Source organism: Anoplopoma fimbria, chromosome 24 (assembly GCF_027596085.1).
Source record: "Anoplopoma fimbria isolate UVic2021 breed Golden Eagle Sablefish chromosome 24, Afim_UVic_2022, whole genome shotgun sequence".
In the NCBI taxonomy this organism is placed as follows: domain Eukaryota; kingdom Metazoa; phylum Chordata; class Actinopteri; order Perciformes; family Anoplopomatidae; genus Anoplopoma; species Anoplopoma fimbria.
This window is the reverse complement of record NC_072472.1, coordinates 14,806,841-14,827,564: the sequence shown is the minus strand read 5'-3', so window position 1 is coordinate 14,827,564 and position 20,724 is coordinate 14,806,841. Positions and strand designations below refer to the sequence as shown.

Here is a 20,724-nt window from a genome sequence, read left to right as displayed (position 1 = left end):
AGTGGGATAAGACTTAAGTTCTCTAACATCTTAAGGAATTAAAAAAAACATTATTCCTCTCTTGCTTGCAACAGCTGGTAGCATCACTTCCATGGAGCTCCTCCTCCTCCTCCTCCTCCTCCTGCTGCTGCCGCTGCTTCGCGGCACTGATCACCCCTCATACCGGACTGCTTTGTTGTGGGTACAGCCGCGGCACTGCAAGTACAAGCAGAAGGTTATGAGGAGGTTATTACGACTCAGACTGCAGCAGGATCCATACACGCTGTCGGGAAAGAACGACGGCCTGCTGCAGCAGTGGAACGGCGCACATTGGAGCACAAGAAACGCGTGAAGCGCCGCTTTGCACGCAGAACGTTTTTGCACGGGTCTTTTGTTTTCTCCGTCCGCATAAAGGACAGAGATAGACGGCGACACGAGGATCCATGAGAGACGCTTTGAACAGGATACCGCTTCAGTGTCACGGTAGGCCATGGTCAGATGAATATGAATGAATGCACAGTTACAGGTAGATGTGAGTGAGCAACGGTGCAGAAACGAGAAAGCTTTTATGTGCAAGAAATACAACTGAATGAGGTTAAATAAATAAGTGAGTGCATGCATTTAGCCTATAGATCTATAAGAGAATTACCTTATGAATCGATTGCATAAAATCTGAGTAAGATAGAATATCAAGCTGACTAAAGGATGGATTATCACTCTAGCTTGATAAATAAACGCGATTTTATTTGGAATAGACACTTAGTAGCCTATCTAAGCGTTGCTCTATCTAGGTGCTCAAATTGGACTCACAACATCTGTACTGGGAGATGCCTTATCCTAAGACATCCAGCTACCTGCATCTGTGTGCAGGTTGTGTAGGGGTGCAGCCATGGATGCTGGGAAGCTGGAGCAGCAGGTGGCCAGTGTGGAGAGAGGCATAGCCTTCCTGAAGCAGGAGCACCTGGCCATGCTGACGGGTCTGCAGCTGGAGATCACACACCTGAGGAGGCGCTGTCACGGTCAGTCCAACGGTGACCTGCTGCTCTGTGTCTCTTTATATGTCACCACCCAACCACTGGACTGTCTGTCTGTCACCCTGTCTTATCTTTTATCTGTCTGTCTGCCTGCCTGTTGTGCTTCTACTCCTCATGGCTGCAGAGCTAAGCTGTGAGCTGGACTCCAGGTTTCCTGACAGAAGCACAGAAGGTAAGACTTAACAATTCCTTGATGGCAAGTTGGGAATGATTTAAAGGAGTTATGGACAGGAAAACACAAAATCTGTGCAGAGGAGGAGAATTCACAAGGAAGTCATGATAGAAATTGCTACAATGACCAGACAAAATACAATATTATTACAATAAATTTAGATTGATCTTTTGGTGTATTTGCATTACTATAACATTGTATACATTACATTACAGTCATTTAGCAGACGCTTTTATCCAAAGCGACTTACAGTCAGTAGTATATTACATATCATTCACCCATTCACACACTGATGACAGGCTACCATGCAAGGTGCCACCATCAGACTCTAACTAACATTCATCATCCAGTCCACACCGATGGCAAGCCTTCAGGAGCAACTTGGGGTTAAGTGTCTTGCCCAAGGACACATCGACTGCCGAAGCCGGGTATCGAACCACCGACCCTCTGATTGGAGAACTACCTTGCTCTCCACTATGCCACAGCTGCCGCCGCCACATACTCATTTGTTTATATTTACTATGTTCTATCTTTATTTACATAATATTTAATTATATTTGTTAGGTATAGCAATGCACTGATACAATATGACAGATCGGTATTGACATTGATACTAACGTTTTGAAGGTTCAAGTAGCAATCTATCCACAATCAATACAGTTTCTTTGTAATTCAGTGTTTCTGCTATTGGCTACATTCAGTCAGTCACAGCAGACCCTCTGACTTTGTTTTTTAGTTTACCTAAAAATTGTCAGAAACGAGATCCAGTCAGTAAGGTACTCTGATTTAAAATTTGGGAAAAATATACCACTTGTATTGGATCGGTTCTTGGTATCGGCAGATGCCCTGATTTGAGGTGTTGGAATTGATATTGGGGGAAAAAAAGTTGGATGGAACAATGTCCTCTGTTTTTCCTGCAAGAAAAATCCATGTGACAGAAACAACATACTTTGTGCTCAGCATTAGATAGATTAGTTGAGAAAGAGAGAGACACATAAGGAAGTTATTTGTTGGACTTTAAAGGGCTGTTTCTTCCTACAATGCTGCATATATATTTGGTTTTGCATGTTTTTGCTCTGAGTGGTGTGTATTGCAAGCTGTATCGATTAATCCATGTCCATCAAGTGCTTTAGTCCAGTCTTGGTTTTATCATTCAACACATTCAAGCTAAAAGCTCAACTCACCTTAATCTGTAACAGATGAGTTAAAAATATATGTATGTGTGCAAATATATACATAAAATATATATGCATTTTTCACCAGACATTTATCTCCAGAGAGGGAAGTAATTATGTTCACTGATAGGGAAGTACTACAGTATATGTGTGTGTTATGTATTTATCTAGCCAGGTTGCACTGAGTGATGAACCAAGTGAAGGAGCACAGAAAGGCACAGTGAAAAGAAAAATGTAATATGAGAGAGATTGATCAAGTAGAAATAAAAAAAATAATATGACATGCTAATGGATACAGTAATCTCTGCAACATCTACAGTATTTCTGTATCTTTATTAGCTTCAGTCCATAATGTATTTGTTTATGTTTCTCAGAGGAGGAAGCAGAGCTGGCAGCACGCTGCGAGGCTGCACAGCGTCTCCTAGAGGAACAGCAGTGCATGATGGTCGCTGCACGTGGGGAGCTGCGGGCCGGCCGGGCACGGGCATCGGCGCTGGGCAGAAACCTGAGGGAAGAAGAGCGGCATTTCCTGGAGGAACTGAAACGTCGCAGCCACAAGATCACGCTGCTGAGTCGAGAGCTGCAACGCCAAAATGTCACCACGACAACCCTCTGCCACGAGCTCCACAGCGCACGCTTAAAACTGTTCCAGCAACGGCAGAGCACAGAGTCTGGTGCTGAAGGAGAGGAGGAACCCAGAGGACAGGAGGAGGAAGAGAATGATGATGATGATGAAGATGCAGGTGAGGAGGATGAAGACTATGAAGGGGAGGGCTCAGACTGGCTTCTGTCTCCACCTCCTCCAGCGTCTCCTAGCCAACCAGAAGCGAGACACAAGAGGCGTGTCAGCACGAGGGAGGAGAGGGTCCGAGCTTGCGTACCCATGGAGAGGGTGACATCACCGCAGAGGCCACAACCTATGCCCGACCCCGCCCTGTTCTTAGTTCCACTTAGATACCGCCTCCTTCGCTTGAACCAGCCAATCAGAACACAGAGTGGAGAGGGGGTGGAGGACGAGTGGGAGGATATCGAGGACAGCAGGGTGCACAGGAGGGTGGACATGGGAGCAGGAGAAGGAGAAACCGCTCTGTGATGGAGATAGAAGAGACAAAGTTGTCTTCCAGCAGGTCTCGGCCAAGATCAACCAACAACTGATGCAGTTAGTCTAGAAAAAAAGCTTAAGACAAGATGTAACCTTGTGATTGTCTGTAGATTTCAGGAAGTGAGTCAAATATTTAGAAGTTAGTTGCACAAGAGCGTGTGATCACAACGACGTATTAACCTAATCTGTCACATTGATGGTACAGCAGGTGCTTTGAAAATGTGAAGATAAGAGCTGGTCAACAAAAAAAAAAAGACTGAAGAGTGGTACCGTTTCATATGGATGCCTTTTGATTTTAACACTGTTGATCACGGCTTTTGCCTGTAATTAGTAGCCTTGCCATGGATACTGTGAACACAGTGTACTGTCGACGTACGTGGCAACCTGCTTCTTCACTGCACTATCTGCATTCCAGGTTTGAAAAGTCACTCTAGAAGGCTTAGGGACATTTTGTATGATTTGCACTTTATTAAATTAATTTAATGCAATGAGCCTAGTAATGGCAGAGAACTATTTCTGGTGTATTGTTGTCTTTTGTCTCAGTGTTTAAAAAGTTACAATCTGTCTGTGTCACAGCAATTCTTCATAAGCACAAATAACTTTAGTGATGGCTCTGTTCTCTCCAAGTGAGTAAGGCATGGCAGTTTGAAAGTCAGCCAGCATGATCAATACCTTGACCCTGACACAGCTAAATGGAATTCAGCCATTGATTTTATTTTTTGCACCTGTGCTTTTCCTACAATGACGTAAAAGTATCTGCTGCAAAACTGGACTGTGTGGCTGATATGACAAACTGCTTTCAAATCTATTATTTTTTTAAAACAATAATTCATTTTTAAACATTATTACTCAAATTGTACAATAGCTGAAACAATTAATCGAGTATTTAATCAACAGCAATCATTAAATCAATCATACATGTCAATATTCAAGAAAAAAACTCTAGACATTCTCCAATCACCTCTTTTCCAATGTGAGGTTTTGCTGTTTTTTGTTAGATAATTGTAAACTAAATATCTTTTGGGTTTGGATTGTCTGTCAAACAAAACAAGCCATTTTAAAACGTCACCTTTGGCTCAAGAAAATGATTACAGGAATTTTTTTATCAATTATTTTTACAAATTTCTGATGCTTTACAGGCCAAATAGTTTATCAACTAATCAAGATAATAATATGCCATAAATTGTACATAATACAAACATTCACCAGTATTAAATATCAGCATAATCCTGTCGGAACAGTTCACAGCCAACTTCTGGATCAGGAACAGTGTGCTGCGCATAATCTTTATGTCAAATCCTACACTGGGTGGCAGTACAACCAAACCCTGATAGGGATGAAAATATAGCCAGATCTGTCTGTTTTGTTGAAGTAAAAGGAGGAAAACACTTTCACATACAGTTCAACACACATGTATCACTGAATTTCCCAAGCCAAACATTAAAAGAGAGAGGCATGCTGGAAGATTGTGATGACTCACAGTCTGACTGTCCTTCATTTGCAATCTGCATCTTTTTCTACAATTCATATGTTTTTGCAACATGATATAGCAGCCCACTGAATGGTGCAGACATTTGTGCACACACACACAAGGCCAAAGAAAGCTGTTATTACTAGTTTTCCTAGATTGTGAGGTTGAACATTTCAATGATGCAGTTAACCAATAATAGAAACTTATCTAAACTAGCATGTGATTTGTTAAATAAACAGGAAATATATGGATGAATTGAGGAAATAATTACAAATAAAATTACTTTTGAGTAACATTTTTTTTTCAGTTATATTTCATGGAAGAAACATAAAGTGAAGTGAAACACACAAATCCATATCCACATTTTGGTATTTTTTGCTCGGCTCCCTCCCACTCAATCTTCACCTCTTGCCAATGCAAAAAGTTATAAGTTATAATAATTAGAAGATAAAAACATAAATACAAATAAAATAGGTTGGAGAGCTAGGTCGAAATAGTCAATGCTCTAAACAAGATGCAATCAGTCATCAATGTACCAAGCTCAGGGACATAAAGCACTATGTACAAATGCACTTAGTAGCCACGTCTGTTTCATAAGTCACACATTATGATGTTACACATTTAAGCAATTGGACAAAAAGTATAAAAGCATAAACACAAAGCATCCAACTTTAATTAACATAAAATACAAATTATACAAGGGAATAACTGTTATCCAGGTTCAGTAACATTTTTGATTGATTCATTTATTGACTACCATGGGGAGATATTGATTAATCCGACCAATACAGGACATGTGGTACGGTTAGTCGGTGTAACTTGTCTCCTAGCAAACGTCCCATTCTAGAATGTTCCCACAGTTGTCTTGGAGACTGTGCTCAGAATGTCAATTTTTTTTTTTTTTTGCTGCAGCGCTGCCATGACAACCGCAGAGCTGCGTTCGAGCGCTCGTGCCTGAAAGTGTGTTAAGAGGAGCTGAGACAAGATACTGATGGCTGGTTTCCAGGATGTTGGGTTTGTGGAGACATTTGCGTATAGTTTTCAAAATATAATGAGGAGCCAGACATCCTGGCACTGCTGGGCTATTTATACACCTCCTGCACACATTCAAGGTTGATAGAGAGAGCATGGGCCGGTCTGAAGACAGGAAGTTACATCATCGACGGCAGAGAGGTCGCCCTCTTCTGGACCTCAATGGGTAGGCAGCTAAGTGGGTGGATGTGTATGTGTGTGTGTGTGTGTAAGTAGAGGGCCTGCACGCTCTCTCACAGCTCCTCTCCACCCGTGAAGGGCAGACACACACACACACACACACACACACACACACACACACACACACACACACACACACACACACACACACACACACACACATGACACAGTTTGTGTAACATGGTTTTGCAGCAAGGACAGGGGAGCCTCCTGCTGTAGAGCAAAGACTGGGGAGCTCTCTGATTTCAGCAGGATGAACAGCAACAGAAGTCTGGATGAGATGACACAGACTGGCAGTCTCTCCTTCTGTCTTCACTGGCTGGTAGGATCCATAGATTGATTACACTAATGCCATTTTGATGCTGTTTTATTCTTCTATTGTTTGAGATACATGCACATTCTTTCTGCTTCCCCTTGGTGTTTATCATGAGCTTGAATAAGGTGTGTTACTTTAATAAAAACTCATTATGTGTATTATGCTGTTTGGATTAAGACACTTTTATGTAAATAAGTGTACCTGTATACTCTTAAGTTTTCGCTCAGAGTTCCCTCTCATCTGTGTCCCAGGATTCCCAAACATCCAGGATCATTCCAGAGTCCATCTGATGGGATTTAGTCCCCCAAGGGTTTCAAGTCCTTTCCTCTGTAAGGTGACACCACTGCAGGAGCACTTCATAATCTCCCTGTCATCAGCTGTTGTCTAAGGCTCTTAGCGGCTTGCATTTACACATGCCACACAAACAGTAACACATATGTGACAGTGAGAAAGCCTTTTTTATACTTAGCAGCATCTAAAATTTAACAAGTAAATTAACGCTACATTATAACCAATAGAAACGCTGGTTGAGCTGCTAAAATAAAACCACTTTTCATTCAACTTTTAAGTGTTTTTAATAATGTTGCTTATTATTACTGAACCTGTATAAACACTATGTTGTTGTCTCCCATAGGCCACCTGAACAGTTGTATTGCAGTTTCTTGCACAAAGGCACCATGGGAAACATAGTCCACTGCTGTCACGCACTGTCAAAATACTTAAAGTGTAAGGATGCACCGGCCCAGGGCGAGGCGGAAAGATCCCCTCTGCTATCCAGCGAAGAGAGTGAATGTGAATCTCCCAGCATGCCGGACGACTTTGAGGACGATCTGTTAACCATCTCCCCCGGCGGGAAAAACCCTTCCCTCGAACCGGAGCACTTCCTGTTTCCTGACATCATCCTAAGCAGCAACCCGGGAGGGGAAGTGACTCTGGTGGAGCCGATGGTGTGTCTGCTGGTGTCCGAGGAGGAGGAGGGAGTGAGGGTGGACGAGCCAAGAGATGAAGGACAAGAGAGGAGCAACAGGTGGAGAAGCAAGGGGTTTTCGGAGGTTGAGACACAGACTGAAGTGGAGACAATGATTGGTATGGGGGTGCATACTCAGACAGAGTCACAGGCAGAAGTTCAGGCACAGACAGAAATACTTATGTTCAATAATCAGACTCTGGAGAGAGAAGTAAACGCACTAAAAAATACTGGTATTTCAAAAGAGGTGGTTGTGGAAGAACGTGAAATACAGAGACAGGTGTGTGTGCTATTGGAGGCACAAACATCTCCAGACATTGTCACTAAAATGTCGCCAGAGAAACAAAAGAAAAGGTTGGACTCAACCTGGGCTGACATGGAAGTTTTCGAGAAACAGACAGAGAGAAACAAACTGGCCTTCAGAGATGTCGACAAGGAAGCTGAACAGAAAGAACCGATAGAGAATCAAATCCATGAGGAGCTGACCACCACTTCTACAAATCGTATATTTAAAACCAAACTAAATACAAAGGTAATAGAGGAGTTGAACACTGATGAAGGGAATGTCTTTAAGTTGCAACAAACAACTGTTGTCGCTCAGGAAAATACAGACTTTGTCCAGACAGAGCCGACACAGGAGAATGTAACAAAATCAGAGTTCACCTCAGTCATGCCAACTAAACAAAACAACAATATGGATGAGAACACTGAGTCACAGAAGGAAGTTCAGCCGACAACATGCAGCATCAACAGCACCGAAGCTGTGAAGAACTTTGACCCTGCTGAGTGTCGTGTAGACCTGACTCAACAGAGTCATCAGGATAATGAACAGATGGGACAGCAGACTGTGGTGATGGATCAGAATGTAAATGAAAAGGTCTGTCACGTTATCCACACTAAAACAAACATGGATCTGTCCGAGGACCAAACAGATCAGTCAGATTTAAATGCAGATCACATTCATCCATTGAAGAAAGAAGAGGACGAGAACGGCGAGACCGCTCCGCTACATGAGGAAGAGGCCGAGATGAAGCAAACCTTGTTTTTAGTTGACAGGATGTTTCTGGCTGCACCACATGTTAAAGGTGAGTGGTTTTATTTGGTTGTGTTTATCTTTGCTTTAATTTACACTGCAGCGCTTTGGAGGATAATTTTATTCTGACTTAAAATATCTCAAGTCATATTTACTTTTATTATATATATATATATAAGTAGCCTACCCACATATTCGGGCCATAATTAAATGTTACTAAGCAAAAAGTAAATTGAAATGGTAGATTGATATTGCGAAATGGCAATTTGATAAAGTATAAAGCCAAATGACAAATTTTGAATACCTTACGAACATGGGCATACACAAAATAGAGGCTGGAAAAAAGGTAAAAAAAAAGCGTAATCTATTTTCCTCTTCAATTACATGTTTAATTCAGACTTGCATTTCAGGTATCGATTTGAGTATTTACATTTAAAGCTTTTGTTTTCTGTTTAAGGGATGGAAATTTCACTTTTCTTTTCAAATATGCCGTAATATCCATCATTTCAGTTCATGATTTCCTTTTTCCTTTATTTTTTTTATTTATTTTCACTTTATTTTTTCAATCCGCACATTTTTATTTTGTCTATTCCGCCAACAGCGCCTCCACATCAAAGTCTTGAGGATGATCGCCAACAGCAGTGTGACGCCGATAAAGGGAAACTCAGCCTCAGGGACTTAGTTGCTCTCCAAGTGACAGACTTTACGGTCCGAATTCAACCTCCTGGAAAAGAAAGTTTTGAGCTTCAGGTTCTGTGTACCTCTTTCTCATTTCTTCTTTTAAAGATACCTTTTTTAAAGATGAATGTTCACGTCTTTCTGAACCACTCAATTCCAACTCTCCTCCATTCCCAGGTGTCGGGACAGATGTTGGTAGCCGAGTTGCACCAGGTGCTGATGGAGCACGAGATGAGCTGCCATTGCACATGCTTCTCCCTGCAGCTGGGAGGCATCGCGCTCGACAGCCTCACAGAGCTGAGCTCCATCCAGGGCATCCAGGACGGAGCGCTGATCAAGGTGGTGGAGGGTAACTGCCTCATCCTTTTCTTTCTTCTTGACAAGTTGTGTTTTTGTGATAACTAAGTGTGTCGTTCACTTTGGAGTGCAACACTGTCAGCATCTGACTTCAGTCTTGTTTTATTAGACCTCGCATCATGTGGACCCATAACATGTTATCACAGGGAGGCCCTTTCTTTAGTATGAACTTTGTTGACCTCTCATCAGACAGATGCTCTCTCTGCTTGTCCCAAAACGTTACACTCTCATCAGGCTGTGCAAACTTGATGAAAATGGCCACCTAAATTTACCGAGGAAGGTTTACAACATCATTTGTGACTCCACACAACAAAACCACAGTATGATTTAGCTTTAATAAACTTCACCACTACTTATTTCTATCTAATGCATCACTCACTTTAAACATAAACTATAAATGTTTATTTTGTTAAGAATTCAATACTTGAAGCTACTTCTAGGAACTTTCACTTTGTGTTGATTTGTCGGTCCCTGTGGACGAAAGGGGTAATGGATTCTAGCATCGTATTTCCTTTAGAAAACCACATTTTTACAGCAATAGTGGTCTGACAATCTGCCCCGCTGAGTCCTGGTTCTCCAGGAGACTGCAGGTTGAAGGCAGCAGCGAAGCCAGACCTAAGTCGGTCAGAGGTGGGCTGGTTTCTGTCAGAGGCCCCTCTGTAGTCTGAGCTAAAGCAGTTTCTGCTGAACCTCCATGATTTCATCTGATTTCACGCGGAATCTAACCCGGTGGCACCGATGACAAGCAATAAGCATAACTGTATCAACAAAGCCAATCTTCTTGCTGATGATCTCAGTTACTTTTGTTAGTCATGTAGAGCTATAAGTATTAAATTAAGACTGTTTGATGACCAGTTGAAAGTTCCTTACAGTAACTTTGAATAATGTTTATTTTAATTCATTAATTAGAATTCACGCTTTGTAAAATCACATTGAATGAACAATGCTCACGCTGGATTGAGAGTTCATATATGCATGGTCCACTGATTTTGATGATTTGGGTATCATATGATCTTATGATCACACAAGTTCTTCTCCACTTGAGTCATTTTATACTGCACTGTTTTGTCTCGTATTGTTAATATATGTTTCTGCACTGATTTGTTTATCTTCTTCCCGGAAATTGCAACACAACAATGATTTCTACCCATTTAAAAGCATATTTTCTGGTCTTGTTGCAGATTCTTACACAGTGCGTGATGCTCGTCTTCATCTCAGACATGTTCGTGACCTTCTGAGGAGCCTTGACCCAGCAGATGCATACAACGGAGTGAACTGCAGCTCACTCTCTTACCTCGCCTTTTACACCAGAGGTGACAAGGATAATATTATTTTCTTATTACCTTCTCTCTTCAGGTTTAGTCTGACCATTTCTGCCTGTAATCATTCAACGTTTCACCTCCATATTCATCCCTTCAGACAGCGACAGCGTGGGGAACAGGCGAGCTTCTGAAAAGGAGTCTACTGACTGCAGCCCTCCAGAATACATCCTCCCTGGATGTAAGGACCGACCACTAACTCCACTGCAGCCACTCAGAGATGACTGGAAGGTGAGAGATCACATTTTGCAATCGCAAACACAATTTGTTAGATATATAAGATGCAATGAAACGTGTACTAAGTTGTAGTGAAGCAACAATTGGACTTTATGAAAGTATCATTACAGCCACTACAGTGCCTGCGGGTTCTAACCATGAGCAGCTGGAACCCTCCTCCAGGAAACAGGAAGATGCATGGGGACCTAATGTACCTCAATGTCCTGACTATGGAGGACAAAGAACTCAACATAACATCATCTACACGAGGCTTTTACCTTAACCAGTGAGTGTTAAACTGATGAGACATTTATTTGCTAAGCTATGAAAAATTAAAGAGTTTTTAGCGATTCTAGCTTCGTGTCTCGAGGAATGGCAATGTCGGGCAGTCCACTACTTTTGTCCAGACTGAAATATCTTAACAACTATTGTCTTCTCTCATCCTGAGAAATATCTTGATTTCTCTCAAGATTTTGTACAGACAGTCATGGTTTCCAGACGATGTATCTGATCTTAACTACTGGATGAATAATCATGAAATTTGGATCAGACGTTCATGTCATGAATAAATGTAATCACTTTTCAGCAAGCGGTATCATCAGGTCAAAGTTGCAATTTGTCCAACACTTTGACTGTTAAAGTCAGCATGTTAGCTTTGTCATAGTGAGGATGTTAGATGCTAGCATTTAGCTCAAGGGACCACTGTGCTGAAGTACGGCCCCACAGAGCTGTCAGTATGACTGTAGAGCCTTAGTCTCACTCTCATGTTGTATTTCTTCCAAGTTCCACAACTAAGCAAGTGTTTATTAGAGCAACAGCGACCACAGAGCAGTTAACCAACAATAAATATATACGATGAGGACAGTAGAAACTTAGTGAATTCAACTTGTGCTATGCTCTTTACCGCTCCAGGTCAACCACCTTCAACTTCAACCCTAAACCTGCACTTCCAAAAATCCTTTGCCACTCTCTAGTTGAGCTGCTGAGTCAAGTCAGCCCTGCTTTCAGGAAAACCTTCAGTGCCCTGCAGAAGAAGAGGTGAGCTGTCTGTAATCAAGCTGGAACTACATGCTAAAACAATATCAAGAGACATGTAACACTGTTAATATCAATCTGATATGTGGATGAAATACAGTAATAGCAGTCGTCTACATTTCTAGAGTTAAGGCTTTGTGATATAAGACAGTAACACGTGTTAAATAAAACAGAAATCCTAACTTCCAGAATAGCTTTACTTATAAAAGATTCTTCTCTGTCACTTGCTGTGAACCAGAGTCCAGCAACACCCTTTTGAGCGGATCGCAGCACCTTTCCAGGTGTTCACCTGGATCGCCCGTCATGGAGACCACACCCTCGACTGCGTCAGAGCGGAGGAGACGCACACCAGTCGCATGGGCCAGGACGAGCAGACAGCTGGGCAGGTTGCAGACATTAAAATGTGCACTTTTGCACATACAGGTTTCATGGAGCATGTAAGGCTAGGTGATGGTGATGCTGATATGTAAGCTGTGTGTTATGACCACAGAGTCGGGACTGGAACGAGGAGCTGCAGGGATGCAGGGAACTCCCCAGGAACTCCCTTCAGGAGCGCCTGCAAAGAGAGAGGAGCATATTCAAGGTGAAGCCACAGGATTTTAAACATCTCCTCTCCATTTGATTAATGATAAGAGAAGCAAACTTGTGAATGTGAGGTCATCTCTGAAGCAGTGACCAGGCGTACAGATGTTTAAAATCTCTTGTCCTCTGTTACTTCCTCTACACTGTTCCATGTTTTAATGAAATCACTGTTAGATACTTCCTTCCTCTTCCTGCTCTCGCATCGGATTGTGTTGCTCTTCATTATAATCAAAGAAGAGAAAATGTTAACCAAGATTTGAATCCCTCAATCCAGACAAACAGTGACTTTGTTGCCGCTGCAACACGAGGAGCTGTAGCTGTCATCGACGGTAACGTCATGCCGTTAAACCCTGGGGAGGAGCCTCATATGCAGATGTTCATCTGGAACAACCTGTTCTTCAGCCTCGGGTTCGACGTATCTGAGCACTACAGCCCACTAGGGGGCAACACTGCTGCTCATGCTGCTGCCATCTGTGACCTGAGGGGAACACAGGTAGGTCCTCACAGCAAAACCTGCATGAGTTGTGATGCGTTTGGGATGCATTTACTGTTTAAACCATACCATTTATAAGTATATTTGTTCCCGAAAGGACAGAGTCATATTCATTAGTTCTGTAAGGGTACAAATACCTGGATTTTAATGGGGAAAACAATATTCAAAAGTCAAAAATTGTCCTGTACCACTGTACTTCTAATGTTTTCCCTTTCAAATATACTGATTAAAACCTAATCCATTCACTCCTAAACACTGGGTCACAACCAACAGGTGTGTCGCTGGAGATTTTATTAAGGTTGCCAAATTAATTTGACAAATTTCTTCCATAGTTTTTTATTCAAAGATCATATCTGCATTAAACCTTTGAGCCACATGAGGAAGCCTGAATGTTCGTGTTGTTCTGATAATTGTAGCCTACTTTTAACATTGAATCTAATATCAAAGGCATGCATACAATCTGCTTGTTTAACGTATGAGAGAAAAAAAAGATTTAAGCCTGTTCACTCAGCCTAAATTAATATATTTAGTCTAATTTACATCGTATTTAATATGTGAATATGCTTTCAATAACACATGCATAAAACAAAGTTGTGATTTATTAAACATATATCTCTTCAAAATCACTTTTTTTTCCTACTCAAAATAAGGGGATGTGAAAATGGCAATAAAAATGGTCAGGAACATTCATTTATGCACAAATTATTCTTATAGATAGGGCCAGTTGTTAATTGTGTTTCAATGGTTTGTCCCAATAAAGTTTGGGAAACAATGATTTATCCCATGTTCTTGCCATTAAAACAAAAATACTTATGTTTCTCTGCTACAGGCTTATGCATCTGTAGACGTAGAGGGTCTTCACATACTTGGGACAGCTGTGGTAGATTATCGGGGCATCCGTGTTATCGCTCAGACAATCGTTCCTGGGATACTGGAGAAAAATCAGGAGCAGAGTGTTGTCTATGGCTCTAATGACTATGGAAAAACTGTTTTTACTCACCCCAGGTAACACAAACATACTCACAAAAACCACAAAGGGTTATATTTACAAGTATTTAAAGAATAATAAAGTGTACATTAAACATGCAACCCTTTTGTTTCTCAACATTACTCCAGGTTTCTGGAGCTTCTGGATAAAACCAGTGAACCACTAAGAATCCAACGTCACCAGGTGCTCGACCACAACAACAGCCCAGTGGAGCTTTGCTCTGGCATCGAGACCAAAGGCATCATGGGTAATGACGGAAGACCCTACATCTTGGACCTCCTCCGGACCTTCCCCCCTGACCTCAACTTCCAGTTCTCAGAGACAGAGGAGAGGAGGGAGGTGCCGAAGGAGTGCCAGATCTTTGGTTACCCACGGCGACACCATCACAGTCTGGCCAGCCTGAGATCAGAACTGATCGAGGCCTTCGTCCAGCACAGGTGAGGAAGAGGAGATGTGGACACAAGTGCAGATACCATGCAACTGTTAAACCAGCAGGATGAACTGAGCATCTCATCCCTCTAATCTTGTGTTTCCTTTTGCAGGTATGAAATTTATGTCAAGATGGCGTCCCGGGATCTCATCCAAACAGAAGAACAAGATAAAGCCATGGAGCAAAGCAAAGAGCCTGCCAATGAGCCGAGAACTGGGGATACAGCCACATCCGGTGCTGATATTGGTGAATAAGACCAGCTAAATGAAGTGAAATGATAAACCAGGAGAAATTCTGTTACCACAAACAGAAATCAAGCTGAGAAACTCAGAGTGAGAAGGTACTAAATTAGCCAAACAAAGGATGTAGAGTAATAAGACATGAAAGTCCGTAAATTCATGACTCTGGGCACAACAGTTGGTAAAACAATGGCATCATAAGGTCCATTTAGTTGTTGTTCTGGTGCTTTCAGACACAAATATGAATGTTGAAATTTTCAGTTTTCTAAGGAATTCTCATCCATGTTGGCTTAGAAGCTGAGTTCAGATGTTCATCCCCAGGGTTGGAATGTAACTTAGTATATTGGCTCAAGTACTTTATTACTGTAAGTATGATTTTGTGTGTATATATTTTCTTCTTCTTTATACTTTTGCCTCGCTACGTTTTCCTGATAGATATAGTTGCTATTTTTTTGCAAATTAAGATTTTACTGAGTTCTTAATATGGGATGCTTACATTTTTATGCATCAGAAATAATGACCTTGTGATATAATATATAACCGTTCAGCTGCAAAAATTACTTTTCATACTTTAAGTACATTTTGCTTTTAATAATAATTATATTGTTGTTGTTTTTAAGTTAGTTGTTTGAATGCAGTGCTATTACCTATAATTGAATGTTCTTATTGTGTGATTTTCCTACTTTTACTTAAGTAAGACCTCACAGTCATAGATCTTCAAAACCTGAAAATATTTATTGTTAACTAAAGATTGAGGCCAAAGAAAGTGGTGAGGATAGTTTGATTGTGTGTCGATTAATAAAGCACTCATGTGTTACTTTTGCAGAATTTGAGAGAAGAAATGTGATCATGAAAGCTTGCGAGGCTGTCGGATCAGTGAGTGAGTCCTGCTTCGACATCCGCTTCAACCCTGATGTTTGCTCACCGGGTATTAAACAAACTTGTGTGCATACACATACGGTCATGTTTATAAAGTTTAAAAAACAATCTGATTGAAAAGTGTGTGTTTGCTGCAGGTGTTCGTTTCTCCTCTGAGTGTGTTGAGGAGGTTCAGAGGCAGACGCAGTTGTTATGGGACGTGGCTGCTTTCCTACTGTCCAATCAGATTCCAGCAGTGGTGAGCCGCGTGTGGAGCAAAAACATTCAGATGTATCATGTGCATGAAGACGTAATATCAATAACACTACTGCTGCTTCCTGTGTTTCTGTTTGTGTGTGTGTGTGTGTGTGTGTGGTAGCTGAGGGACTGTCTTGACCACTCAGCAGTGCTGATGGATGGAGCGACCCTGACCTCTGTGCTACATCAGCGGGGTGTGAATGTGCGATACCTGGGCACTCTACTGAAGGAGCTGGACAAGGTGGAGGACAGAGAGAGACTCAGCCACATAAAGGTACTTGCTTCAGCTATTGTCACCCTTAACACCTGTACGTAAAGTGATCATAGCTGCTCTTGAGTTTACTTTTGCATTGACTTCCAGTCCATCATTTGAATCACATTTTTCTTAAATAAATGTGGCCTGACATGAGCGGCAGATCTGTACGTTTTGTTCCAGGCAGCAGATGAGGATTTACTTAAGATATTATTATTACTATTATTATTATTGTTATTATTATTATCAAATGCACAATTGTTTCTCTGTCCTTGACTCTCGAGGTACACAGCTATAAAGACTCATGTGTGGTCTCATCTTTCCATCTCAACTCAATCTTAGACTTAGTCAAGATAATAGTTTTTATTTCCAATGTTCTTGGTCAAGGCCTAAAGTCATCTCTGATCGCTGTCTTTTGTCATATGATAGAATAGATTTCAACTTTATGTTTTATAGAACATGAAACAAACACTAGGAAATAAAGGATGCCAACTGTCTGTCAGGATGCTAAAATCCTCCTGATCACATAACTGATAAAATGTTCCCTCACAGAGAATTTCTATCAGTGAAGTCATCATCAGAAGTGCAAAACACATCTTCAGGACCTATCTACAGGTGGAGTGCTCTAATCATAATATTAACATTATGCAACCTCTCATACATTTTCTAATATTCACATATACTGTATCTTATTTTCTCTGCAGGACGTGGAACCTGCAGCTTTCTCTGCTGCTGTCAGTCACTTCTTAAACTGCCTCCTGAGCTCCTCCTCCTGCTTCCCCGACTCCTGCTCAGATGAGCTACTCTCTCGCCGCAGGAGCCGACGGCGGCGGAGCCACGGGGGTCGAGTCGCTTTGTTGAAGGACAGTGTGTGGGCCAGACTGACCCCCAGTGAGCTCTGGGGCCGGATCAGGACTGAGGCTGGAGATTATTACAACCACACGATAGACAGGTGTGTGTGCGTGCATATGTGTGTGTGTGTGTGTGTGTGGTTGGATATGTGCAACAGGATTTACCCTGCCATCCTCTCTTTGTCCAGTGAAAATATAGATGAAGAAATAAAAAAGCACAGCCTTCAGAGGATCTCACTGCTGAGAGAGCTTGCCATCAAGACGGGCATCCAGGTCAGACATCTACCATGCTCCTCTTCAAAATACATTTACCTATGAAATAAATAAATTATGTCTGTCTTCAGGGGAGACACACCAGGTCAATATGGTAGTTAGTTGATTACTTACATTAAGTCAATCATTTTTGTTGTAAACAATGAATTCACACCTTTTGTATAATTTAGAATCATCTCAGGTGATTCAATAGATCAAAGTTGAGCAATAAGGACCAAATAAAAACAGCAAGTTCTCCTTTGATTGAAAACTGGGCTCATCAATAGTTGTGGTAATTGTTGAATCTGCTCAAATTCTGATATGATATTTAGATTTTTTTGGCCACACCACCATCTTGTCAAGCTAACAGAGAAACAAATATCTTCTCATATGTGATGCTTAATAAGACAGGTGTCGTAACATAAGTTAAGGACTTTCATTATGTTACTGTGGTTGCTGAAGTCCAATAAGCCCTAAAGAAAAATTTAATTATCTCCAGCATTGACTTGGTGCAGCCAAAATGCAACGTTAGCTAATGAAGCTTTAAAATGCAGCTGTTTTCATTCTTCCCTTTTCTCTGTATTTAGGTGCAGCTGAGGGAGTATGTGTTTGAGACTCGACACAGGCCAGTGTTTGGTGAGGAAGATGTTGTCAACATGTTCCCTGTGGTCAAACATCTCAAACCTACATCAACAGACGCCACACGGCTGGTGCAACACGCACAGGTGGCGGTGCAGCAGGGTGAGAGACGCGGACACAAAAACATACGCTTAAGATAAAGTGTATATGTTTACACTTAATAAAAGTCATGAGGTAATGTTTCTGATGCAGGAGGTAGGGTTAACAACATATTTTACATTTAAGTGGTCTAAGCCTTAAAAGTCACTGTTGGTACACAACTAACAACATACATGGACATTTTGTTGTCCCCATTTGGAATAACTGTGAATTATTTTGTCATTTTTTGTCATGTTTAGGAATGAGAAGGAAATTATTTTAAAATACCGTAGTAACTATTTAAATTTCTTCAGACTCTGACAAACTTCAGGATTTGCTGTACTTCATGTTTTTGTGCATTCAAAGCTCATCAGTAGTGTTTTATGTTGGCTCTCAGGGCTTCTCAGAGATGGACATGAATTGATCAGCCAGGCCCTGACTCTGTTCAGCAGCGTATGTGGTGTCCTGCATGAGGACGTGTCCATGTGCCTGCGTCTCCTGGGACGGATCTGCTACATCCTGGGGGAGTATGCAGATGTACGTGCGCATTAAAATGTGTTTCTACCATGAACTTTAACCTAGCGTGGTTCCAGACTTATGAATCATCAACCTACAACAATTTGTGAGCTTTCATAAACGTTCCTCATTTCTCCATGTCTCACAGGCCCTCAGCCACCAGGAAAAGGCAGTTATGAGTAGTGAGAGAATACAAGGTATAGACCATCCACAGACCATACAGGACTATGTGAGTCCCTTTACCTTTACATTGATCCACATACAGATTGTTGGACCATAACATGTTAACCCTGTTGTTATTTTACAAACACCGTACTTAACATTCTTAATGTCATATTTAGTATTTATTATTCTCTTATCTGTGATTCAGACTTACCTGGCCCTGTACTGCTTTGCTGGCGGCCGGCATTCGACCTCCCTTCAGCTGCTGTATCGTGCTCGGTACCTCACCCTGCTTGTGAGCGGAGAGGACCATCCACAGGTCGCACTGCTGGATGTAAGTGGGACCTCACCTGCAAAGTGTTGCTCTATATCATTCTACTTTTTTTTGCACAAAAATCTATTTCTATGTTATCTACCTGCTTCAGACATTAAAGATAGTTTGTAACGTTCTATAATATGTGCTTTATGGTATGTTGGGGATCTGGTTAGTTAAAAAATCATAATAACCCAAGATAAAGAGTTAACAACGACTACTCAAATCCTTATAATAAAAAAATACAACAAATTAGGTAGGAAGGATGAAAAAAAAGCTAACTTTTAAGATTTTTCTTAAGTTCATGTTGCACCTGTCAACCAAACAAGCCTTTTTTATCCTTTTACTGCAAACTCTCCCTCCAGAGATACACTGACATCAATATATACAAAAAACAATCCATTTTATAACAAAATAACACAATTACTGACAAAAGTGACAAATAAAGAAAAGGCTTCTGTTTATGTCCCTGTTGTGCTCCACTACAATAGAGTATGCTGGGTCTAGTTCTTCATGGCCTGATGGAGTATGAACTTTCCCTGAAGTTCCTACAGAATGCCTTAATGTCAACTTCAAAATACCACGGTGCTGCATCCCTGAAGCATGCACAAAGGTAAGACGGGTTGTTGTTCCCCTCTGTCGTCTGTTATCTTACTTCAGAAGCTGACGGAAAGATTGCAACACATTAAAATGACAGACAATCTGAGAAAATTAGAGACATGCTTTGTAATACAGGTTTCTTCTATTGTCCTATTCATATACTGTTACCCTCCTTAATTTCCTTTATATAAAAGTTTTCATTACTTTACTGCCTGTCTGTGTCTATCTTCCCTGCAGTCATCATCTGCTTGCCACTGTGTATGAGAGTAAAGGAGAGTTTCGATCAGCTCTGCAACACGAGAAAGAGGCTTTTTCAATATATAAGAGCCAGGTATGCTTTAAAATGCTGGAATGCCATGGTTTCTGTCGTTATATTGAAGTCATGTACTCATAATTTTAACTGAGAGACTTAATTGTTGGACACGTGAAGGTTGGGGAGAACCATGACAGTACAAAGGAAAGCTCAGAGTACCTGAAGAGCCTCACTCAGCAGGCTGTGGTCCTTCAGAGAGCCATCAACCACATCTACAGTAACACACCTGCCTGTATTCAACCTCCGAAGGTTTGTACGGTTTTGTAGCACACAAACACATGCATGCAAGCATATCCGGTAGTGTGATACTTTAATTTCATCTATGTTTTTCTCTAGTTGTCCACACCAAGCTTTCACACAATCCTTCAGCAGCTCAACCTGACATGTGGAATCATTCTTATTAACCTCAGATGAACAGTGAAAAAGTAAACTTATGGAATCAAAAATAACCACTTATGTGTTGGTTGTAATGTTCATCTCACCTATTACGTCTTTCTCTGCAGTGAAAAAGATTTTGCAGACCTGAGGACTGAAATTCAAGGAAAGGATGTTCAATGGGAGAGAAAGACTTAAGAACTGCAGACAACAACCCTGAACTATGGACCAAAGGGACCGTTACAATAGAGAATCTTTGTATTCTGTCAAACTCCTGAAAATGCCTACGGACAATGAGCAACAATTGCAAATGAAAGCCTGGCAAATTGATGGTGTTAACAAGTAGGTTAGTCTACTTTGAACAACAATTCAAAGACACAAACAGATACAGCAGTGTCCTTTTGGAAGGAGGAGTTTGTTCTGCCGTTGTCTGTGGAGTATTATACGTTGAGAAGAGC

General features: G+C 41.3%; 2 protein-coding genes across 2 annotated transcripts; both read left to right on the top strand.

Annotated features, from left to right (window-relative positions):
* The first annotated feature begins 219 nt into the window (after positions 1 to 219).
* On the top strand, positions 220 to 3,895 carry LOC129114020 (coiled-coil domain-containing protein 92-like). Its single transcript, XM_054626523.1, has 4 exons — positions 220 to 462; positions 850 to 998; positions 1,138 to 1,185; positions 2,735 to 3,895. Exons 2-4 carry the CDS (start codon positions 869 to 871, stop codon positions 3,451 to 3,453), a joined length of 897 nt encoding a protein of 298 aa, XP_054482498.1. The 5' UTR covers positions 220 to 462; positions 850 to 868; the 3' UTR covers positions 3,454 to 3,895.
* A 3,243-nt stretch (positions 3,896 to 7,138) lies between these two features.
* On the top strand, positions 7,139 to 20,305 carry LOC129113901 (clustered mitochondria protein homolog). The gene is made up of 28 exons (XM_054626383.1): positions 7,139 to 8,017; positions 8,057 to 8,513; positions 9,063 to 9,211; positions 9,317 to 9,488; positions 10,678 to 10,823; positions 10,918 to 11,046; positions 11,163 to 11,317; positions 11,944 to 12,069; positions 12,305 to 12,452; positions 12,557 to 12,649; positions 12,923 to 13,141; positions 13,971 to 14,146; positions 14,258 to 14,566; positions 14,672 to 14,805; positions 15,625 to 15,726; positions 15,815 to 15,915; positions 16,036 to 16,188; positions 16,720 to 16,782; positions 16,872 to 17,119; positions 17,207 to 17,291; positions 17,858 to 18,011; positions 18,385 to 18,524; positions 18,652 to 18,732; positions 18,874 to 18,999; positions 19,470 to 19,591; positions 19,816 to 19,909; positions 20,009 to 20,140; positions 20,228 to 20,305. Exons 1-28 carry the CDS (start codon positions 7,139 to 7,141, stop codon positions 20,303 to 20,305), a joined length of 4,971 nt encoding a protein of 1,656 aa, XP_054482358.1.
* The last annotated feature ends 419 nt before the right edge of the window (positions 20,306 to 20,724 follow it).

Coding starts and splice junctions, on each gene's coding strand:
- LOC129114020 (XM_054626523.1), top strand. CDS start 869: ATGGATGCTGGGAAGCTGGAGCAGCAGGTGGCCAGTGTGGAGAGAGGC. Junction 999..1,137: donor CCTGAGGAGGCGCTGTCACG/GTCAGTCCAACG, acceptor TCATGGCTGCAG/AGCTAAGCTGTGAGCTGGAC. Junction 1,186..2,734: donor TCCTGACAGAAGCACAGAAG/GTAAGACTTAAC, acceptor TATGTTTCTCAG/AGGAGGAAGCAGAGCTGGCA.
- LOC129113901 (XM_054626383.1), top strand. CDS start 7,139: ATGGGAAACATAGTCCACTGCTGTCACGCACTGTCAAAATACTTAAAG. Junction 9,212..9,316: donor AAGAAAGTTTTGAGCTTCAG/GTTCTGTGTACC, acceptor CTCCATTCCCAG/GTGTCGGGACAGATGTTGGT. Junction 12,453..12,556: donor ACGAGCAGACAGCTGGGCAG/GTTGCAGACATT, acceptor TTATGACCACAG/AGTCGGGACTGGAACGAGGA.